The sequence below is a fragment of the Salmo salar genome, unplaced genomic scaffold (genome assembly GCF_905237065.1).
Source record: "Salmo salar unplaced genomic scaffold, Ssal_v3.1, whole genome shotgun sequence".
Classification (NCBI taxonomy): domain Eukaryota; kingdom Metazoa; phylum Chordata; class Actinopteri; order Salmoniformes; family Salmonidae; genus Salmo; species Salmo salar.
Window position 1 is genome coordinate 508,161 of NW_025550941.1, and position 21,470 is coordinate 529,630.

The following is a 21,470-nucleotide window of genomic DNA, read 5'->3' on the forward strand; positions in this document are numbered from 1 at the left end:
TTAAATCAGCACAACAGTTTTCAGCTGTGCTAACATAATTGCAAAAGGGTTTTATCACGATCAATTAGCCTTTTAAAATGATAAACTTGGATTAGCTAACACAACGTGGCATTGGAACACAGGAGTGATGGTTGCTGATAATGGGCCTCTGTACACCTATGTAGATATTCCATAAACAATCAGCTGTTTCCAGCTACAATAGTCATTTACAACATTAACAATGTCTACACTGTATTTCGGATCAATTTGATGTTATTTTAATGGACAAAAAAGTGTTTTTCTTTCAAAAACAAGAACATTTCTAAGTGACCCCAACCTTTTGAACGGTAGTGTTAATCATTTTAGAATAAGGCTGTAATGTAACAAAATGTGGAAAAAGTGAAGGGGTCTGAATACTTTCCGAATGCACTGTATTGTTACACCATGTAGCAGCAGTATAGACCTAGTCTGTTCATTATATACATCTACATGATGTATTGTTACACCATGTAGGAGCAGTATATACCTAGTCTGTTCATTATATACATCTACATGATGTATTGTTACACCATGTAGGAGCAGTATAGACCTAGTCTGTTCATTATATACATCTACATGATGTATTGTTACACCATGTAGGAGCAGTATAGACCTACAGTAGCTAGCTACTTATTTAGATTTAGTTTGACTGAATGAAACTGCCTTAAATGTGCTGTAGTAAAAAAAACATATTCGCACTAATCAACCAACACATTCAGGTCTTTGTATGTCTCAACATAATAGTATTATTTAATTAAATCGATTTAAAAGAATCTTTGTCTGAAAATAATATCTGATCCTCAACTGCGTTTCCCTCCAGTCAGCAGACGGCGATGTGCGTCTTTCAGGCGATGCTGCCAGCGTGACGTATAATCTAGTGGACGGTTCTTCATAAACAGCTCGTCAACCACCTCGGTAGCTTGCTAGCCAACATAGCCGAAAGATTCAAGCTATTTATACGCTTTCGGTCTATATTAGCTACTGTGTTTTAGACACACTTCTGTCGTATCTACTTGTTAACCTATTTCATTTAATATTACGTTATTTTGTATTAGTCAGCTATAGTAGCTGGCTGGTTAAGGTAGCACTAGCCTGGTCGCTAATGATAGCTAGCTAGCTAACATCCCCGAACATGAGCTCCCTAAACTACTCCCCTCCTGTTAAAGAAGGGGAGGTCTGCTGGACGGAGAAAGAAGCTCTGGGACTGAACATTGTCGTGAAAGAGGAGAAGGAAGAGGAAGATGTTACAGTAAAACAAGAAGTAGAGGGTGAGGCTGTTACAATGAAAGAAGAGAAAGACGTTACAGTGAAAGAAGAGGAAGACGCGTTCACAGTAAAAGAAGAGGAGGATGTAGTTTTTGGAGTGAAGAAGGAAGGGGAGATTACTGTCACATTGAAAGATGAAGAGGAGGAGATAGGAGATCTGATTAACACCAGTAAGTACCTCCTTAAATGTGTTTAACTTTGGATATTCGTTCCGTTTCCAAAAAGTGACTTAACATATATATTTGATTAGGGTCTATCTGCTGACCGCAGACTGGGGGGCCACGGCATGTAGTGATTTTAATGTAGTGATGTTTTACTACACACCGTTCCCCCCAATAGAGGCATGTGAGAGTTGGGTTGGCTACACCAAAGATTATGGATATACTGACAAGATGTCTCTCCGTCCCAACAAGGGGAGTCGTTGTCCACAAAGCTACACTGTGGGTTGTCTCGCTCCAGCCTATCCTGTCTTTGGATTGGTGGATACATTTTATTATTGTAATCTATTGTTTATATTCTATGAGGGTTGTTGTCAACCGCCTGTATTCAATGGAGAGAGATGCTAAGCTACTAGCATGAATATGCATAGCGATCTGGAGACAACTCCTATAGTGTTTTATTAGAACACACCGTTCTATACAGTCCACCTGGTAGAGGTTCATATCTGACAGAGATGAACACACCGTTCTATACAGTCCACCTGGTAGAGGTTCATATCTGACAGAGATGAACACACCGTTCTATACAGTCCACCTGGTAGAGGTTCATATCTGACAGAGATGAACACACCGTTCTATACAGTCCACCTGGTAGAGGTTCATATCTGACAGAGATGAACACACCATTCTATACAGTCCACCTGGTAGAGGTTCATATCTGACAGAGATGAACACACCGTTCTATACAGTCCACCTGGTAGAGGTTCATATCTGACAGAGATGAACACACCATTCTATACAGTCCACCTGGTAGAGGGTCATATCTGACAGAGATTAACACACCGTTCTATACAGTCCACCTGGTAGAGGGTCATATCTGACAGAGATTAACACACCGTTCTATACAGTCCACCTGGTAGAGGTTCATATCTGACAGAGATGAACACACCGTTCTATACAGTCCACCTGGTAGAGGTTCATATCTGACAGAGATGAACACACCGTTCTATACAGTCCACCTGGTAGAGGTTCATATCTGACAGAGATGAACACACCGTTCTATACAGTCCACCTGGTAGAGGTTCATATCTGACAGAGATGAACACACCGTTCTATACAGTCCACCTGGTAGAGGTTCATATCTGACAGAGATGAACACACCGTTCTATACAGTCCACCTGGTAGAGGTTCATATCTGACAGAGATGAACACACCGTTCTATACAGTCCACCTGGTAGAGGTTCATATCTGACAGAGATGAAAATTATGAAAGAGGGGGAATCTAAAGCTGCAACAACTAGGATTGTGCCTTTGGCTTCTGGACAACGAAATAAAGTTGATATGAAAACCAATAGAACAGGAGAGAAATGACATAGTGGTGGGTCTAATAGAACAGGAGAGAAATGACATAGTGGTGGGTCTAATAGAACAGGAGAGAAATGACATAGTGGTGGGTCTAATAGAACAGGAGAGAAATGACATAGTGGTGGGTCTAATAGAACAGGAGAGAAATGACATAGTGGTGGGTCCAATAGAACAGGAGAGAAATGACATAGTGGTGGGTCCAATAGAACAGGAGAGAAATGACATAGTGGTGGGTCCAATAGAACAGGAGAGAAATGACACAGTGGTGGGTCTAATAGAACAGGAGAGAAATGACACAGTGGTGGGTCTAATAGAACAGGAGAGAAATGACACAGTGGTGGGTCTAATAGAACAGGAGAGAAATTACATAGTGGTGGGTCTAATAGAACAGGAGAGAAATGACATAGTGGTGGGTCCTATTGAACAGGAGAGAAATGACATACTGGTGGGTCCAATAGAACAGGAGAGAAATTTGCCCAAATGAGGAATTTTTTCTTAAAAACAATTAGCTGTGTCGGGTTTCAAATCACAAGCTTGTAGGCTTATGTCTAATGGGCAGCGCGTGTGGCAATAGGCTTCGCTGATTATTGAGTTATGGCTGTCAGTGAAAAGCATCTCAAATAGGTGTGAAAAGAATGTCTCTTGAGTATAATAAAAAATGTTGAGACAAGAAGAAGGGGAGGGTTGTGTGTTGAAGATATATGTGAGTCTCTCTTCAGAATGTCCTCCGCTGGCTTCCACCAATTCTTGCTCCTTCGTTGTTTCATTGTGTGAATTGATTGCCCTTAAATGTAGTTTATTATATCAATTCCCCTTTACGAATGTCACCAGTAGTAAATGTACCGTTACTTCCTGTCATTTGTTTACATTCATTTCTGTTAATGTATTAATTACAGTCATTTACCGTTGTCATTCTCGGAGTGGAAACGTTGTCTGTTCAAAACCTGCTGCACTTGTGAGAAACCAGTTTTGGTTTATTTCAGAACCATCATTTACAAGATTTGTAAATTTTTTCATTGTCTTTTTGTTTGGAGTGCTCCATGTGAGCAATGAGCATGTCTGGTTTCTCTGTCCTGATCATGTTGAGGGAGCGCGTGTCTGGTTTCTCTGTCCTGATCATGTTGAGGGAGGCGTGTCTGGTTTCTCTGTCCTGATCATGTTGAGGGAGGCGTGTCTGGTTTCTCTGTCCTGATCATGTTGAGGGAGCGCGTGTCTGGTTTCTCTGTTCTGATCATGTTGAGGGAGCGCGTGTCTGGTTTCTCTGTCCTGATCATGTTGGGGGAGCGCGTGTCTGGTTTCTCTGTCCTGATAATGTTGAGGGAGCGCCCACCTGAGCATAGAACTACTTGGCCTGCTGCGCTGAAATGTAGGAAAGTGTTTTTTTTAAACATCCATTGTGACGTTCCCCGGCAAGAAAGCCAAAAATGTCTCTCAAACAGAAGAGTACAATCAACCAGTAATACATATGAACTACTATATCATGTCTGCATTATAAATAGTCTGTCACTAGTTAACTGAAATACTTACCGCTTTGGGCAAAGGACCAACACAGTCCATCAGAACCCTGCTGAAAGGTTTGTCTAAAGCAGTAATAGGCTGCAAAGGACCAACACAGTCCACCAGAACCCTGCTGAAAGGTTTGTCTAAAGCAGTAATAGGCTGCAAAGGACCAACACAGTCCATCAGAACCCTGCTGAAAGGTTTGTCTAAAGCAGTAATAGGCTGCAAAGGACCAACACAGTCCACCAGAACCCCGCTGAAAGGTTTGTCTAAAGCAGTAATAGGCTGCAAAGGTGCAACCGGTACAGCTTGGTTCGGTTTACCTGTCCGCTGACAAACGCCACAGGATTTACAGTGAGACACAACATCCTGTTTCAGACATCTTGTTGACCCCAAGATCGCCTGCCATACTACCATTGTGAGCAAACCTCAGTATCTCTTGTTGAAGCGTAGCTGGAACAACAATTTGAGATAAACTGGGCCAATCGTCTTGTCCAGAAGTGGCGCGAGAACACCATTTCCTCATTAGAACACCGTTTCCTCATTAGAGCGCCGTTTCCTCGTTAGAGCGCCGTTTCCTCGTTAGAGCGCCGTTTCCTCGTTAGAGCGCCATTTCTGTCAAAATTACCAACAAAAACTTCATCGAACTCCTCTTCTGGATGTATCTCAGCAAAAAGAGGGGAGAGGGAAACACAACATTTTTGTACTGCTTCAGTGACATGTTTGAAAGATTTTCATGGTTGTGCTTTTTCTTTTTTAGAATTTGAAAGATTTGATTTTCCAAAAAATACATACAAGTGGGTTTTCAATTGTGACAAGTTGGAATACATATTGAAAAAAACATTTTTTTTCCTCTGAAGAAGCACGAATTGTGCGAAACGTCAGGAATTTTTTCTTCCTACATTTTTATCAATCAGCTGCTTCCTAGAAACATCTTTACTCTGTTCATCAATCAGCTGCTTCCTAGAAACATCTTTACTCTGTTCATCAATCAGCTGCTTCCTAGAAACATCTTTACTCTGTTCATCAATCAGCTGCTTCCTAGAAACATCTTTACTCTGTTCGTCAATCAGCTGCTTCCTAGAAACATCTTTACTCTGTTCGTCAATCAGCTGCTTCCTAGAAACATCTTTACTCTGTTCGTCAATCAGCTGCTTCCTAGAAACATCTTTACTCTGTTCGTCAATCTGCTGCTTCCTAGAAACATCTTTACTCTGTTCATCAATCAGCTGCTTCCTAGAAACATCTTTACTCTGTTCATCAATCAGCTGCTTCCTAGAAACATCTTTACTCTGTTCATCAATCTGCTGCTTCCTAGAAACATCTTTACTCTGTTCATCAATCAGCTGCTTCCTAGAAACATCTTTACTCTGTTCATCAATCAGCTGCTTCCTAGAAACATCTTTACTCTGTTCATCAATCAGCTGCTTCCTAGAAACATCTTTACTCTGTTCATCAATCAGCTGCTTCCTAGAAACATCTTTACTCTGTTCATCAATCAGCTGCTTCCTAGAAACATCTTTACTCTGTTCATCAATCAGCTGCTTCTTGACTCTGTTCATCCAAGTGTCAACTGTAGGGACCCTCTCTTCATTCAGAGGTTCTACAAACTCTCACCTTTGGGGTTTTCAAAGGAGAGGTCAACTCAGGAGGTTTACCGAAATCAGGACACCGTTTCCTCATTAGAAAAGTATCTAAATGTCTCAGACAGATGGACCATGGTGGGATCGCTGACATCCTCAACACTAGACTTGCTCCCGGTGACTTTCTTAGACAGAGCATGTGTAACGGCACATGCTGGGAACACTGTAAGGTACTTTTCTGATAACACATCAGGTTCCTCAATTCTGGGTTCCTTACAAACCACAGGATTTGGCACAACCTTCCATCCAGCCAAATAATTTCCCAGGCCTCACTCCAACGACAACGGAATGAGAAATGTTTTAAGGTTATACCAAGGATAATTTTGCTATTTCATTTTGAATTGTAAGACCAATGGAAGTATCAACAAAAAATATTTAAATTATTTTATGTCAACGTATTAGGCCATACTGCTATAACCCATAGTAACACATTGGATAACATTCACAACATGGAACAACAGTAACCATAGTAACACATTGGATAACATTCACAACATGGAACAACAGTAACCCATAGTAACACATTGGATAACATTCACAACATGGAACAACAGTAACCATAGTAACACATTGGATAACATTCACAACATGGAACAACAGTAACCATAGTAACACATTGGATAACATTCACAACATGGAACAACAGTAACCATAGTAACACATTGGATAACATTCACAACATGGAACAACAGTAACCCATAGTAACACATTGGATAACATTCACAACATGGAAGAACAGTAACCATAGTAACACATTGGATAACATTCACAACATGGAACAACAGTAACCATAGTAACACATTGGATAACATTCACAACATGGAACAACAGTAACCATAGTAACATTGTTTCCCCCAGAACAGCTAAAGGAAGTTTGTTCTGAGGTGTCTGTCCTATATCTGAGAGATATAATAACAAATATATATATTGTCGTGTCTTTGGCATCATTAAAACTGAAGACATATTTATCAAATAACTCTCTGTAATTATTATTACGTGAGTAAACTGATTAATCGTGTAACTGTAATTAACTAGGAAGTCGGGGCACCAAGGACAGTATTCAGATTACAAAGTTATAATTTTCCTAATATAACTTTCAGATATCATAATATCTAATCTATGAGTCTTCTGATTAATGATGTAATCGTTTACCTCGTCAGTCTCATTCCAAACGTCGTAAATCTGCACGAACCCAGTCTTCACTATGAGTCATCCATACATCAATTGTCTTAAAATAATTTATTTACTAACTAAGTAATTCACAGAAATGCATAACAAACAGTAGCAATGGTTACAAGAAAATGATAGGAGAATGTGCCCTAGTGGGCTAAACCGGCATGGCGGCTTGTTAGACATTTACATTTACGTCATTTAGCAGACGCTCTTATCCAGAGCGACTTACAAATTGGTGCATTCACCTTATGATATCCAGTGGAACAACCACTTTACAATAGTACATCTATATCTTTTTTCTTTTTTTGGGGGGGGGGGTAGAAGGATTACTTTATCCTATCCCAGGTATTCCTTAAAGAGGTGGGGTTTCAGGTGTCTCCGGAAGGTGGTGATTGACTCCGCTGTCCTGGCGTCGTGAGGGAGCTTGTTCCACCATTGGGGTGCCAGAGCAGCGAGCAGTTTTGACTGGGTTGAGCGGGAAATGTGCTTCCGCAGAGGTAGGGAGGCCAGCGGTGGATGAACGTAGTGCCCTTGTTTGGGTGTAGGGCCTGATCAGAGCCTGAAGGTACGGAGGTGCCGTTCCCCTCACAGCTCCGTAGGCAAGCACCATGGTCTTGTAGCAGATGCGAGCTTCAACTGGAAGCCAGTGGAGTGTGCGGAGGAGCGGGGTGACGTGAGAGAACTTGGGAAGGTTGAACACCAGATGGGCTGCGGCGTTCTGGATGAGTTGTAGGGGTTTAATGGTACAGGCAGGGAGCCCCGCCAACAGCGAGTTGAAGTAATCCAGACGAGAGATGACAAGTGCCTGGATTAGGACCTGCGCCGCTTCCTGTGTAAGGCAGGGTCGTACTCTGCGAATGTTGTAAAGCATGAACCTACAGGATCGGGTCACCGCCTTGATGTTAGCGGAGAACGACAGGGTGTTGTCCAGTGTCACGCCAAGGCTCTTAGCACTCTGGGAGGAGGACACAATGGAGTTGTCCACCGTGATGGCGAGATCATGGAAAGGGCAGTCCTTCCCCGGGAGGAAGAGCAGCTCCGTCTTGCCGAGGTTCAGCTTGAGGTGGTGATCCGTCATCCACACTGATATGTCTGCCAGACATGCAGAGATCCGATTTTCCACCTGGTTATCAGAAGGGGGAAAGGAGAAGATTAATTGTGTGTCATCTGCGTAACAATGATAGGAGAGACCAGGTGAGGATATGACAGAGCCAAGTGACTTGGTGTATAGCGAGAATAGGAGAGGGCCTAGAACTGAGCCCTGGGGGACACCAGTGGTGAGAGCACATGGTGCAGAGACGGATTCTCGCCACGCCACCTGGTAGGAGCGACCTGTCAGGTAGGACGCAATCCAAGAGTGAGCCGCGCCGGAGATGCCCAGCTCGGAGAGGGTGGAGAGGAGGATCTGATGGTTCACAGTATCAAAGGCAGGTCTAGAAGGATGAGAGCAGAGGAGAGAGAGTTAGCTTTAGCAGTGTGGAGAGCCTCCGTGACACAGAGAAGAGCAGTCTCAGTTGAATGACCAGTCTTGAAACCTGACTGATTTGGATCAAGAAGGTCATTCTGAGAGAGAGATAGCAAGAGAGCTGGCCAAGGACGGCACGCTCAAGAGTTTTGGAGAGAAAAGAAAGAAGGAATACTGGTCTGTAGTTGTTGACATCGGAGGGATCGAGTGTAGGTTTTTTGAGGGGTGCAGCTCTCGCTCTCTTGAAGACGGAAGGGACGTAGCCAGCGGTCAAGGATGAGTTGATGAGCGAGGTGAGGTAAGGGAGAAGGTCTCCAGAAATGGTCTGGAGAAGAGAGGAGGGGATAGGGTCAAGCGGGCAGGTTGTTGGGCGGCCAGCCGTCACAAGACGCAAGATTTCATCTGGAGAGAGAGGAGAGAAAGAGGTCAAAGCATAGGGTAGGGCAATGTGAGCAGGACCAGCGGTGTCGTTGGACTCTTACATCTAGACGTTCCGCTAGCGGAACACCTGCTCCAATATCCAATGATAGGCGTGGCGCGAATTACAAATTCCTCAAAAATCCCAAAACGTCCATTTTTCAAACATATTACTATTTTACACCATTTTAAAGACAAGACTCTCCTTTATCTAACCACACTGTCCGATTCCAAAAAGGCTTTACAACGAAAGCAAAACATTAGATTATGTCAGCAGAGTACCCAGCCAGAAATAATCAGACACCCATTTTTCAAGCTAGCATATAATGTCACAAAAAACAAAACCACAGCTAAATGCAGCACTAACCTTTGATGATCTTCATCAGATGACACGCCTAGGACATTATGTTATACAATACATGCATGTTTTGTTCAATCAAGTTCATATTTATATCAAAAACCAGCTTTTTACATTAGCATGTGACGTTCAGAACTAGCATACCCCCCCGCAAACTTCCGGTGAATTTACTAAATTACTCACGATAAACGTTCACAAAAAACATAACAATTCTTTTAAGAATTATAGATACAGAACTCCTCTATGCACTCGCTCTGTCCGATTTTAAAATAGCTCTTCGGTGAAAGCACATTTTGCAATATTCTAAGTAGATAGCCCGGCATCACAGGGCTAGCTATTTAGACACCCACCAAGTTTAGCCCTGACCAAACTCAGATTTACTATAAGAAAAATTGGATTACCTTTGCTGTTCTTCGTCAGAATGCACTCCCAGGACTTCTACTTCAATAACAAATGTTGGTTTGGTTCAAAATAATCCATAGTTATATCCAAATAGCGGCGTTTTGTTCGTGCGTTCAAGACACTATCCGAAGTGTAAATAAGGGTCATGCGCACGACGCATTTCGTGACAAAACATTTCTAAATATTCCATTACCGTACTTCGAAGCATGTCAACCGCTGTTTAAAATCAATTTTTATGCCATTTTTCTCGTAAAAAAGCGATAATATTCCGACCGGGAGTCGTTGTTTTAGTTCAAAGACAGAGAAAATAAAAACATGGGGTCGCCTCGTGCACGCGCCTCAGTCTCATTGTCCTCTCATAGACCACTTACCAAAGGCGCTAATGTTTTTCAGCCAGGGGCTGCAAAGACATCATTCAGCTTTTTCCCGGGTTCTGAGAGCCTATGGGAGCCGTAGGAAGTGTCACGTTACAGCAAAGATCCTCAGTCTTCAATGAAGAGAGTCAAGAAGCCCAAGAAATTGTCAGACAGGCCACTTCCTGTAAGGAATCTTCTCAGGTTTTTGCCTGCCATATGAGTTCTGTTATACTCACAGACACCATTCAAACAGTTTTAGAAACTTTAGGGTGTTTTCTATCCAAAGCCAATAATTATATGCATATTCTAGTTTCTGGGCAGTAGTAATAACCAGATTAAATCGGGTACGTTTTTTATCCGGCCGTGTAAATACTGCCCCCTAGCCCTAACAGGTTAACAGCCTATTTATCTGTTGCTTCATGTAACTTTTGACACTAATATCTGTTTCTCACTCCGCCATATTAGGTCTCACTTCACCCATAGATATCAGACCTAAATCCCTATATTTAGGTACCGACTATCCCCTTATGTTTTTTTGACCCTTTTGCTACGTTATCAGGTCTCACCATAAGCCCTAGTTTAGTTTTATGCAGTGGCCACAGTTGCCCAGGGTCATTTCGGACCCTGTTTCGTTTTCAAATTCGTCGTATTGAATTTACAACTACCTCCTGCCTTCCATTCGCGCAGAATACTTGATTCCCTTTAAAACCGTTTTCTCCACGCGAACTTCTGAAGCCAGGTCACCAGCTATAACATTCACCAATTTCAGCGTCTAACACCCAGAGTACATTAAAATCCTCTACTTGCTCCCGCCTTTCACTCTCAACAATCGCTTTTGCCTTTCACTCACAACAATCGCTGTGGCCTTTCACTCACAACAATGTTTCCTCATCTAATGCCAACACCCAATTGTGTCCCTTATTCCATCATGCAATGCAGACATACAGGTGTATCCCTCACTCCTTATTTAATGTAATCATACAGGTGCTATTCCCCAAAAGTATGAATAAAGTCTACTAACCTTATTATTTGTAGCTGAGTTTTTCAATGTTCGTTGAATCTCGTCACCACCTCTGTCGCGTACCAGTTTGCCACCGTCCTGTAAAGAACCCACAGAAAAGGGCCAGGTCTTTGATTTACAGATATTTCATTCGCCCGTGCACGGTTTCGGTGTCTCTTTGGAACGACAGCGGCAGTTTTTGAGATCCGGCTCGAAGGACCAATTGTTAAAGGAATTTTATATCTAGATGATAACAATCAATAATCAATTCGCCTTGACTAATGCCCAAGGTTTGTAAGACAATGGGTTAAAATAATTAGGCAAGGACTCAGCTTTCTGCAAAAGGTTTCTGTAGCTTTATTCATGAGAACGTTCTGAGGTCAGGATAACAAAACAGTCATTTTATAGTTCTTGCTTACTTACGCACATGCATTTACACACAAACTGTTGCTGACCTGCAACCCCCTTTGACTTCTCACGCTGTTTATCACATTCTAGCTCAGCCTGTTACTTTCCCTCAAGGTTAGGAACTCTTTGAAGTTTTACTCCCTTTACCATCTGTTTCTGTAGCTATCTATACTAATTGCACACACACATTTCTTTCCCTCTCCAGTGGTTCCTGGACTTTCTGGAACTAATCAGACCAATCGATCACTACATTGATCATTACATTGATTATTCATTAACCATGATGTATGACTAATAATTCATCATGGTTTATTGATTCATTTACCTTTATTAGATAATTCTCTATTCAACTATAGGAATTTATGTTATAATATAATGTTAAAGCTACATTTTAAAATGGGTGGTTAAAGCCCTGAATGCTGATTGGCTGACAGCCGTGGTATATCAGGCCGTATACCATGGGTATGACATGTATTTTTACTATTCTAATTACATTGGTAACCAGTTTATAATAGCAATAAGACACCTCAGTGATAGATGGCCAATATACTAAGGGCTGTATCCAGGCACTCTGCGTTGCGTTGTGCATAAGGACAGTCTTTAACCATGCTATATTGGCCATATACTACACTTCCGCTGGTCTTATTGCTTAACTGTAACATGTGTATACCATCAGAGTCCCTCCCACCTCAAAATCACAACTTAATTGTCTCACAGAATGGCAAACAAGTTATAAATGAAACTTTTGACGTGTCTATTGTAGGCCTTGTGTAGAGTGTGTATACCAGCAAAAAGCAGATTTCTAAATAATGTTGGAGAAATACATAAAATAAGAAGCATTATTGACATGAAATGGACAGTGGTTTTGGGGAGACTGAACATATTAGCAAACGTCTGTGAGTTTGTAAGTCTTCAAAACAAAATAACAATTTTGAAGGAAAGGTGTGTGTATAAACAAAAAACTATAATTTAGAGAAGATAGTAATGTCCATTATTACTTTAGAGATGAAGTGGGCCACCAACAAAACGTTATTAACAATGGATCAACTGCAGCCTAGAATAGTAATATCTATTATTATAGAGCTCTGATCAGCCTGTAAACATGACATTATCTATTATTATTGAGCTCTGATCAGCCTGTAAACATGACATTACAGTGGGGGGGAAAAGTATTTGATCCCCTGCTGATTTTGTACATTTTCCCACTGATAAAGAAAGGATCAGTCTATAATTTTAATGGTAAGTTTATTTGAACAGTGAGAGACAGAATAACAACAAAAATATCCAGAAGAACGCATGTCAGAAATGTTATAAATTGATTTGCATTTTAATGAGGGAAATAGGTATTTGACCCCCTCTCAATCAGAAAGATTTCTGGCTCCCAGGTGTCTTTTTATACAGGTAACGAGCTGAGATTAGGAGCACACTCTTAAAGGGAGTGCTCCTAATCTCAGTTTGTTACCTGTATAAAAGACACCTGTCCACAGAAGCAATCAATCAGATTCCAAACTCTCCACCATGGCCAAGACCGAAGAGCTCTCCAAGGATGTCAGGGACAAGATTGTAGACCTTCACAAGGCTGGAATGGGCTACAAGACCATCGCCAAGCAGCTTGGTGAGAAGGTGACAACATTTGGTGCGATTATTCACAAATGGAAGAAACACAAAAGAACTGTCAATATCCCTCGGCCTGGGGATCTTGTCAATGATCTCAAGGCAGCTGGGACCATAGTCACCAAGAAAACAATTGGTAACACACTACGCCTTGAAGGACTGAAATCCTGCAGCGCCCGCAAGGTCCCCCTGCTCAAGAATACATACAGTGCCTTGCGAAAGTATTCGGCCCCCTTGAACTTTTTGACCTTTTGCCACATTTCAGGCTTCAAACATAAAGATATAAAACTGTATTTTTTTGTGAAGAATCAACAACAAGTGGGACACAATCATGAAGTGGAACGAAATTTATTGGATATTTCAAACTTTTTTAACAAATAAAAATCTGAAGAATTGGCCGTGCACAATTATTCAGCCCCTTTACTTTCAGTGCAGCAAACTCCCTCCAGAAGTTCAGTGAGGATCTCTGAATGATCCAATGTTGACCTAAATGACTAATGATGATAAATAGAATCCACCTGTGTGTAATCAAGTCTCCGTATAAATGCACCTGCTCTGTGATAGTCTCAGAGGTCCGTTTAAAGCGCAGAGAGCATCATGAAGAACAAGGAACACACCAGGCAGGTCCGAGATACTGTTGTGGAGAAGTTTAAAGCCGGATTTGGATACAAAAAGATTTCCCAAGCTTTAAACATCCCAAGGAGCACTGTGCAAGCGATAATATTGAAATGGAAGGAGTATCAGACCACTGCAAATCTACGAAGACCCGGCCGTCCCTCTAAACTTTCAGCTCATACAAGGAGAAGACTGATCAGAGATGCAGCCAAGAGGCCCATGATCACTCTGGAGGAACTGCAGAGATCTACAGCTGAGGTGGGAGACTCTGTCCATAGGACAACAATCAGTCGTATACTGCACAAATCTGGCCTTTATGGAAGAGTGGCAAGAAGAAAGCCATTTCTTAAAGATATCCATAAAAAGTGTAGTTTTAAAGTTTGCCACTAGCCACCTGGGAGACACACCAAACATGTGGAAGAAGGTGCTCTGGTCAGATGAAACCAAAATCAAACTTTTTGCCAACAATGCAAAACGTTATGTTTGGCGTAAAAGCAACACAGCTCATCACCCTGAACACACCATCCCCACTGTCAAACATGGTGGTGGCAGCATCATGGTTTGGGCCTGCTTGTCTTCAGCAGGGGCAGGGAAGATGGTTAAAATTGATGGGAAGATGGATGGAGCCAAATACAGGACCATTCTGGAAGAAAACCTGATGGAGTCTGCAAAAGACCTGAGACTGGGACGGAGATTTGTCTTCCAACAAGACAATGATCCAAAACATAAAGCAAAATCTACAATGGAATGGTTCACAAATAAACATATCCAGGTGTTAGAATGGCCAAGTCAAAGTCCAGACCTGAATCCAATCGAGAATCTGTGGAAAGAACTGAAAACTGCTGTTCACAAACGCTCTCCATCCAACCTCACTGAGCTCGAGCTGTTTTGCAAGGAGGAATGGGCAAAAATATCAGTCTCTCGATGTGCAAAACTGATAGAGACATACCCCAAGCGACGTACAGCTGTAATCGCAGCAAAAGGTGGCGCTACAAAGTATTAACTTAAGGGGGCTGAATAATTTTGCACGCCCAATTTTTCAATTTTTTATTTGTTAAAAAAGTTTGAAATATCCAATAAATTTCGTTCCACTTCATGATTGTGTCCCACTTGTTGTTGATTCTTCACAAAAAATTACAGTTTTATATCTTTATGTTTGAAGCCTGAAATGTGGCAAAAGGTCAAAGTTCAAGGGGGCCAAATACTTTCGCAAGGCACTGTATACCTGCCCGTCTGAAGTTTGCCAATGAACATCTGAATGACTCAGAGGACAACTTGGTGAAAGTGTTGTGGTCAGATGAGACCAAAATGGAGCTCTTTGACATCAACTCAACTCGCCGTGTTTGGAGGAGGAGGAATGCTGCCTATGACCCCAAGAACACCATCTCCACCGTCAAACATGGAGGTGGAAACATAATGCTTTGGGGGTGTTTTTCTGCTAAGGGGACAGGACAACTTCACCGCATCAAAGGGACGATGGACGGGGCCATGTACCGTCAAATCTTGGGTGAGAACCTCCTTCCCTCATCCAGGGCATTGACAATGGGTCGTGGATGGGTATTGGCAAAATGTTGATATGTCAAATGTGACCAGGTTTGTGCAGATTTCTTTCAGAGGTAGGCTGTACCCAGAGTAATAGAGTTATGTTTTGTTGAATGCCCAGAATTATTATCGATAGTCATTGGATAACATTCACAACTTGGAACAACAGTAACCATAGTAACACATTGGATAACATTCACAACATGGAACAACAGTAACCATAGTAACACATTGGATAACATTCACAACATGGAACAACAGTAACCATAGTAACACATTGGATAACATTCACAACATGGAACAACAGTAACCATAATAACACATTGGATAACATTCACAACATAGAACAACAGTAACCATAGTAACATTGTTTCCCCCAAAACATCTAAAGGAAGTTTGTTCTGAAGTGTTTGTTCTGAAGTGTCTGTCCTGTATCTAAGAGATAAAATGTATCTGAGATCTATACAAAATAAAACGTGCACGTCTTTAACTCCTTATTTATGTCACTAAAGTCTTTCCACATTTTGTTATGTTACAGCCTTATTCTACTGTGGATTAAATAAATAACAATCCTCATCAATCTACAGTCGTGGCCAAAAGTTTTGAGAATGACACAAATATTAATTTCCACAAAGTTTGCTGCTTCAGTGTCTTTAGATATTTTTGTCAGATGTTACTATGGAATACTGAAGTATAATTACAAGCATTTCATAAGTGTCAAAGGTTTTTATTGACAGTTACATGAAGTTGATGCGAAGAGTTAATATTTGCAGTGTTGACCCTTCTTTTTCAAGACCTCTGCAATCCGCCCTGGCATGCTGTCAATTAACTTCTGGGCCACATCCTGATTGATGGCAGCCCATTCTTGCATAATCAGTGCTTGGAGTTTGTCAGAATTTGTGGGTTTTTGTTTGTCCACCCGCCTCTTGAGGATTGACCACAAGTTCTCAATGGGATTAAGGTCTGGGGAGTTTCCTGGCCATGGACCCAAAATATCGATGTTTTGTTCCCCAAGCCACTTGGTTATCACTTTTGCCTTATGGCAAGGTGCTCCATCATGCTGGAAAAGGCATTGTTCGTCACCAAACTGTTCCTGGGTGGTTGGCAGAAGTTGCTCTCGGAGGATGTGTTGGTACCATTCTTTATTCATGGCTGTGTTCTTTGGCAAAATTGTGAGTGAGCCCACTCCCTTGGCTGAGAAGCAACCCCACACATGAATGGTCTCAGGATGCTTTACTGTTGGCATGACACAGGACTGATGGTAGCGCTCACCTTGTCTTCTCCGGACAAGCTTTTTTCCAGATGCCCCAAACAGTCAGAATTGGGGTTCATCAGAGAAAATGACTTTACCCCAGTCCTCAGCAGTCCAATCCCTGTACCTTTTGCAGAATATCAGTCTGTCCCTGATGTTTTTCCTGGAGAGAAGTGGCTTCTTTGCTGCCCTTCTGACACCAGGCCATCCTCCAAAAGTCTTCGCCTCACTGTGCGTGCAGATGCACTCACACCTGCCTGCTGCCATTCCTGAGCAAGCTCTGTACTGTTGATGCCCCGATCCCGCAGCTGAATCAACTTTAGGAGACGGTCCTGGCGATTGCTGGACTTTCTTGGGCACCCTGAAGCCTTCTTCACAACAATTGAACCGCTCTCCTTGAAGTTCTCGATGATCCGATAAATGGTTGATTTAGGTGCAATCTTACCGGCAGCAATATCCTTGCCTGGGAAGCCCTTTTTGTGCAAAGCAATGATTACGGTATGTGTTTCCTTGCAGGTAACCATGGATGACAGAGGAAGAACAATGATTCCAAGCACCACCCTCCTTTTGAAGCTTCCAGTCTGTTATTCAAACTCAATCAGCATGACAGAGTGATCTCCAGCCTTGTCCTCGTCAACACTCACACCTGTGTTAACGAGAGAATCACTGACATGATGTCAGCTGGTCCTTTTGTGGCAGGGCTGAAATGCAGTGGAAATGTTTTTTGGGGATTCAGTTCATTTGCATGGCAAAGAGGGACTTTGCAGTTAATTGCAATTCATCTGATCACTCTTCATAACATTCTGGAGTATATGCAAATTGCCATCATACAAACTGAGGCAGAAAATGTATACACACAATACCTCATAATGAAAAAGCTAAAATAGGTTTGTAGAAAACATGTCACATTTATTAAACAGAAAAAAAACGATACCTAAATTTACATAAGTATTCAGACCGTTTGCTATGAGACTTGAAATTGAGCTCAGGTGCATACTGTTTCCATTGATCATCGTTGAGATGTTTCTACAACTTGATTGGAGTCCACCTGTGGTAAATTCAATTGATTGGACATGATTTGGAAAGGCACACACCTGTCTGGCTACCACAGCATTCTGAAGCGATACGCCATCCCATCTGGTTTGCGCTTAGTGCGACTATCATTTGTTTTTCAACAGGACAATGACCCCACACACCTCCAGGCTGTATAAGTGCTATTTGACCAAAAGGAGAGTGATGGAGTGCTGCATCAGATGACCTGGCCTCCACAATCACCCGACCTCAACCCAATTGAAATGGTTTGGGATGAGTTGAACCGCAGAGTGAAGGATAAGCTGCCAACAATTGCACAGCATATGTGGGAACTCCTTCAAGACTGTTGGAAAAGCATTCCAGGTGAAGCTGGTTGAGACACTGCCAAGAGTGTGAAAAGCTGTCATCAAGGCAAAGGGTGGCTACTTTGAAGAATCTAAAATATATTTTGATTTGTTTTAGCACTTTTTTGGTTACTACATGATTCCATATGTGTTATTTCATAGTTGTCATGTCTTCACTATTATTCTACAATGTAGAAAATAGTAAAAATAAAGAAAAACCCATGAATGACTAGGTGTGTCCAAACTTTTGACTGGTACTGTATATCTCATGAATGTTTTTGCATTCAGATAGAAAAAGTCAATTTTTTACCACTTCTTCCGTAGGCAAACATGTAAGGAAAGCTTTTTTTTAAGTCAAAATGGATGCTGTCAAAAATGTATTGAATTCAAATGGATTTACCCAGCCTACAAAGCAGTACAGCCACTCTGTGATGACCAGTTCTGCTCTTTTATTGAGGGATCTAGTCTAGATTAAACCTCATAGGAAGACACTTTTATCATGTGGAGGTTTCATTCAGGTCTCTGTTTAACTAGATACTGTTTGTCTTTGGCAGGAGAGAGACCAGACTCTTGCTATGACAGCAGGAAGAGTCCTTCAAGGGAACCAGACCCAGAGACACCCAAACCAGCGAGACAACACCACTGCTCCCACTGTGAAAAGAGTTATTGCTGGTTAGGGAACCTAAAACGCCATGAGAGGACACACACAGGAGAAAAGCCATACCACTGCTTCCAATGTGAAAAGAGATTTTCCGGATCAGGGGACTTAAAAGCTCATGAGAGGACACACGCAGGAGAAAAGCCTTTCCAATGTTCCCAGTGTGGAAAGAGTTTTATTCAGTTAGGAAGCCTGAAGGAGCATGAGTGGACGCACACAGGAGAAAAGCCTTATCACTGTTCCCAGTGTGGAAAGAGTTTTACTGTGTTAAATAACCTGAAAAGGCATGAGAGAATACACACAGGAGAAAAGCCATTCCAATGTTCCCATTGTGGAAAGCGTTTTACTCAGAGGGGGCACCTACAAGAGCATGAGAGAATACACACAGGAGAAAAGCCTCACCACTGCTCCCAGTGTAAAAATAGGTTTTCACGAGTAGGGGACCTAAAAGCTCATGAAAGTACACACACAGGATTAAAGCCTTACCACTGCTTCCAATGTGAAAAGAGATTTTCCCGATCAGGGGACCTAAAAGCTCATGATAGGACACACACAGGAGAAAAGCCTTTTCAATGCTCCCAGTGTAAAAAGAGTTTTACTGTGTTAGCTAATCTGAAAAGGCATGAGAGAATACACACAGGAGAAAATCGTTATCACTGTTCCCACTGTGGAATGAGTTTTATTCAGTTAGCGAGCCTGAAGGCGCATGAGTGGACACACACAGAAGAAAAGCCTTTCCAGTGTTCCCAGTGTAGAAAGATTTTTACCCTGTTAGCTAACCTGAAAAGGCATGAGAGAATACACACAGGAGAAAAGCCTTACCACTGCTTCCAATGTGAAAAGAGATTTTCCCGATCAGGGGACCTAAAAGCTCATGAGTGGACACACACAGGAGAAGAACCTTTCCATTGTTCCCAGTGTAGAAAGCGTTTTACTGTGTTAGCTAACCTGAAAAGGCATGAGCGAATACACACAGGAGAAAAGCCTCATCACTGTTCCCACTGTGGAATGGGTTTTATTCAGTCAAGGAGCCTGAAGGAGCATGAGTGGACACACACAGGAGAAAAGCCTTTCCAATGTTCCCAGTGTGGAAAGAGTTTTATCGTGTTAAGTAACCTAAAAAGGCATGAGAGAATACACACAGGAGAAAAGCCATTCCAATGTTCCCATTGTGGAAACAGTTTTACTCAGAGAGGGCACCTAAAAGAGCATGAGAGAATACACACAGGAGAAAAGCCTTACCACTGCTCCCAGTGTAAAAATAGATTTTCCCGAGTAGGGGACCTAAAAGCTCATGAGAGGACACACACAGGAGAAAAGCCTTTCCAATGTTCCCAGTGTAGAAAGAGTTTTACTGTGTTAGCTACCCTGAAAAGGCATGAGAGAAAACACACTGAAGAAAAGCCGAGCACTGACGGCGTGGATGGCGATTAAGGCAGCCCCCTGCACCTCTCTGATTGGGTTAAATGCGCAAGACACATTTCAGTTGAATGCATTCAGTTGTACAACTGACAAGGTATCCTCCTTTCCCATTCCCTATTATAGAGCTCTGCTCAGCCTGTAAACATGAAAGCAAGGTTATATTTAATGTTCTACATTATTATTATTATTATTATTATTATTAGGGCAGCCACCAAGTTATGAAAATTATGGTATGTTCTGAGACCTGACTTCAGGTTTTTGAGTAATCTAGCCTCGCAGGAAGAACATTTTTTATTTTATGGAGGTTTAATTCAGTTCTCTTTTTCGTATTTAACTAAATACTCTGTCTTTGGTAGGAGAGGGATCAGACTTATCACTGTTCCCACTGTGGAATGAGTTTTATTCAGTTGGGAAGCCTGAATGAGCATGAGTCGACACACAGGAGAAAAGTATTTCCAATGTTCCCAGTGTGGAAAGAGTTTTACCTGGTTAAGGAGCCTGAAGGAGCATAAGAGGACACACACGATAAAAGTCCAACCACTGCTCTCTCTGTGTGGAAGGACATTTTCCCATTCAGAGAACCTGAAATCACGAGGGAATAGAAAGGCTTTATTCTGACTTATATTTTTGACAGAGAATTTGTGTTTTTGTTTTGTGCCACATGAAATCATATTGTTTATGATTATACCTGTCTATATAAGGTCCCACAGTTGGCAATGCATGTTAGAGCAAATTCCAAGCCATAAGGTTGAAGAAATTGTCCGTACAGCTCAGAGACAGGATTGTGTCGAGGCACAGATCTATGGAAGGGTACCTTAAAATGGCTGCAAATTTGAAGGTCCCCAAAAACACAGTGGCCGCCATCATTCTTAAATGGAAGAAGTTTGGAACCACCAAGACTCTTCCTAGAGCTGGCCGCATGGCCAAACTGAGCAATTGGGGGAGAAGGACCTTGGTCAGGGAGGTGACCAAGAACCCGATGTTCACTCTGACAGAGTTCCAGAGTTCCTCTGTGGAGATGGGAGAACCTTCCAGAAGGAGAACCATCTCTGTAGTACTCCACCAATCAGGCCTTTATGGTAGAGTGGCCAGACGGAGGCCACTCCTCAGTAAAAGGCACATGACAGCCTGCTTGGAGTTTTGCCAAAAGGCACCTAAAGACTCTCAGACCATGAGAAACACGATTCTCTAGTCTGATGAAACCCAGATTGAACTCTTTGGCCTGAATGCCAAGCGGCTCGCCTGGTGATGGCAGCATCATGCTCTGGGGATGTCTTTCAGCGGCAGGGACTGGGAGACTAGTCAGGATCGAGGGAAAGATGAACAGAGTGCAGAGAGATCTTTGATGAAAACCTGCTACAGAGAGCTCAGGACCTCAGACTGGGGTGAAGGTTCACCTACCAAAAGGACAATGACCTTAAGCCCACAGCCTAGACAACGCAAGAGTTGCTTCGGGACAAGT

At 42.2% G+C, this 21,470-nt stretch overlaps 1 protein-coding gene across 1 annotated transcript; it reads left to right on the forward strand.

Moving 5' to 3' along the window:
* Window positions 1-1,400: 1,400 nt before the first annotated feature.
* LOC106590945 (zinc finger protein 239-like) lies at window positions 1,401-20,959 on the forward strand. The gene is made up of 2 exons (XM_045714143.1): window positions 1,401-1,454; window positions 18,483-20,959. The coding sequence occupies exon 2, from the start codon at window positions 19,259-19,261 to the stop codon at window positions 20,018-20,020; it is 762 nt and encodes a 253-aa protein (XP_045570099.1). The 5' UTR covers window positions 1,401-1,454; window positions 18,483-19,258; the 3' UTR covers window positions 20,021-20,959.
* The last annotated feature ends 511 nt before the right edge of the window (window positions 20,960-21,470 follow it).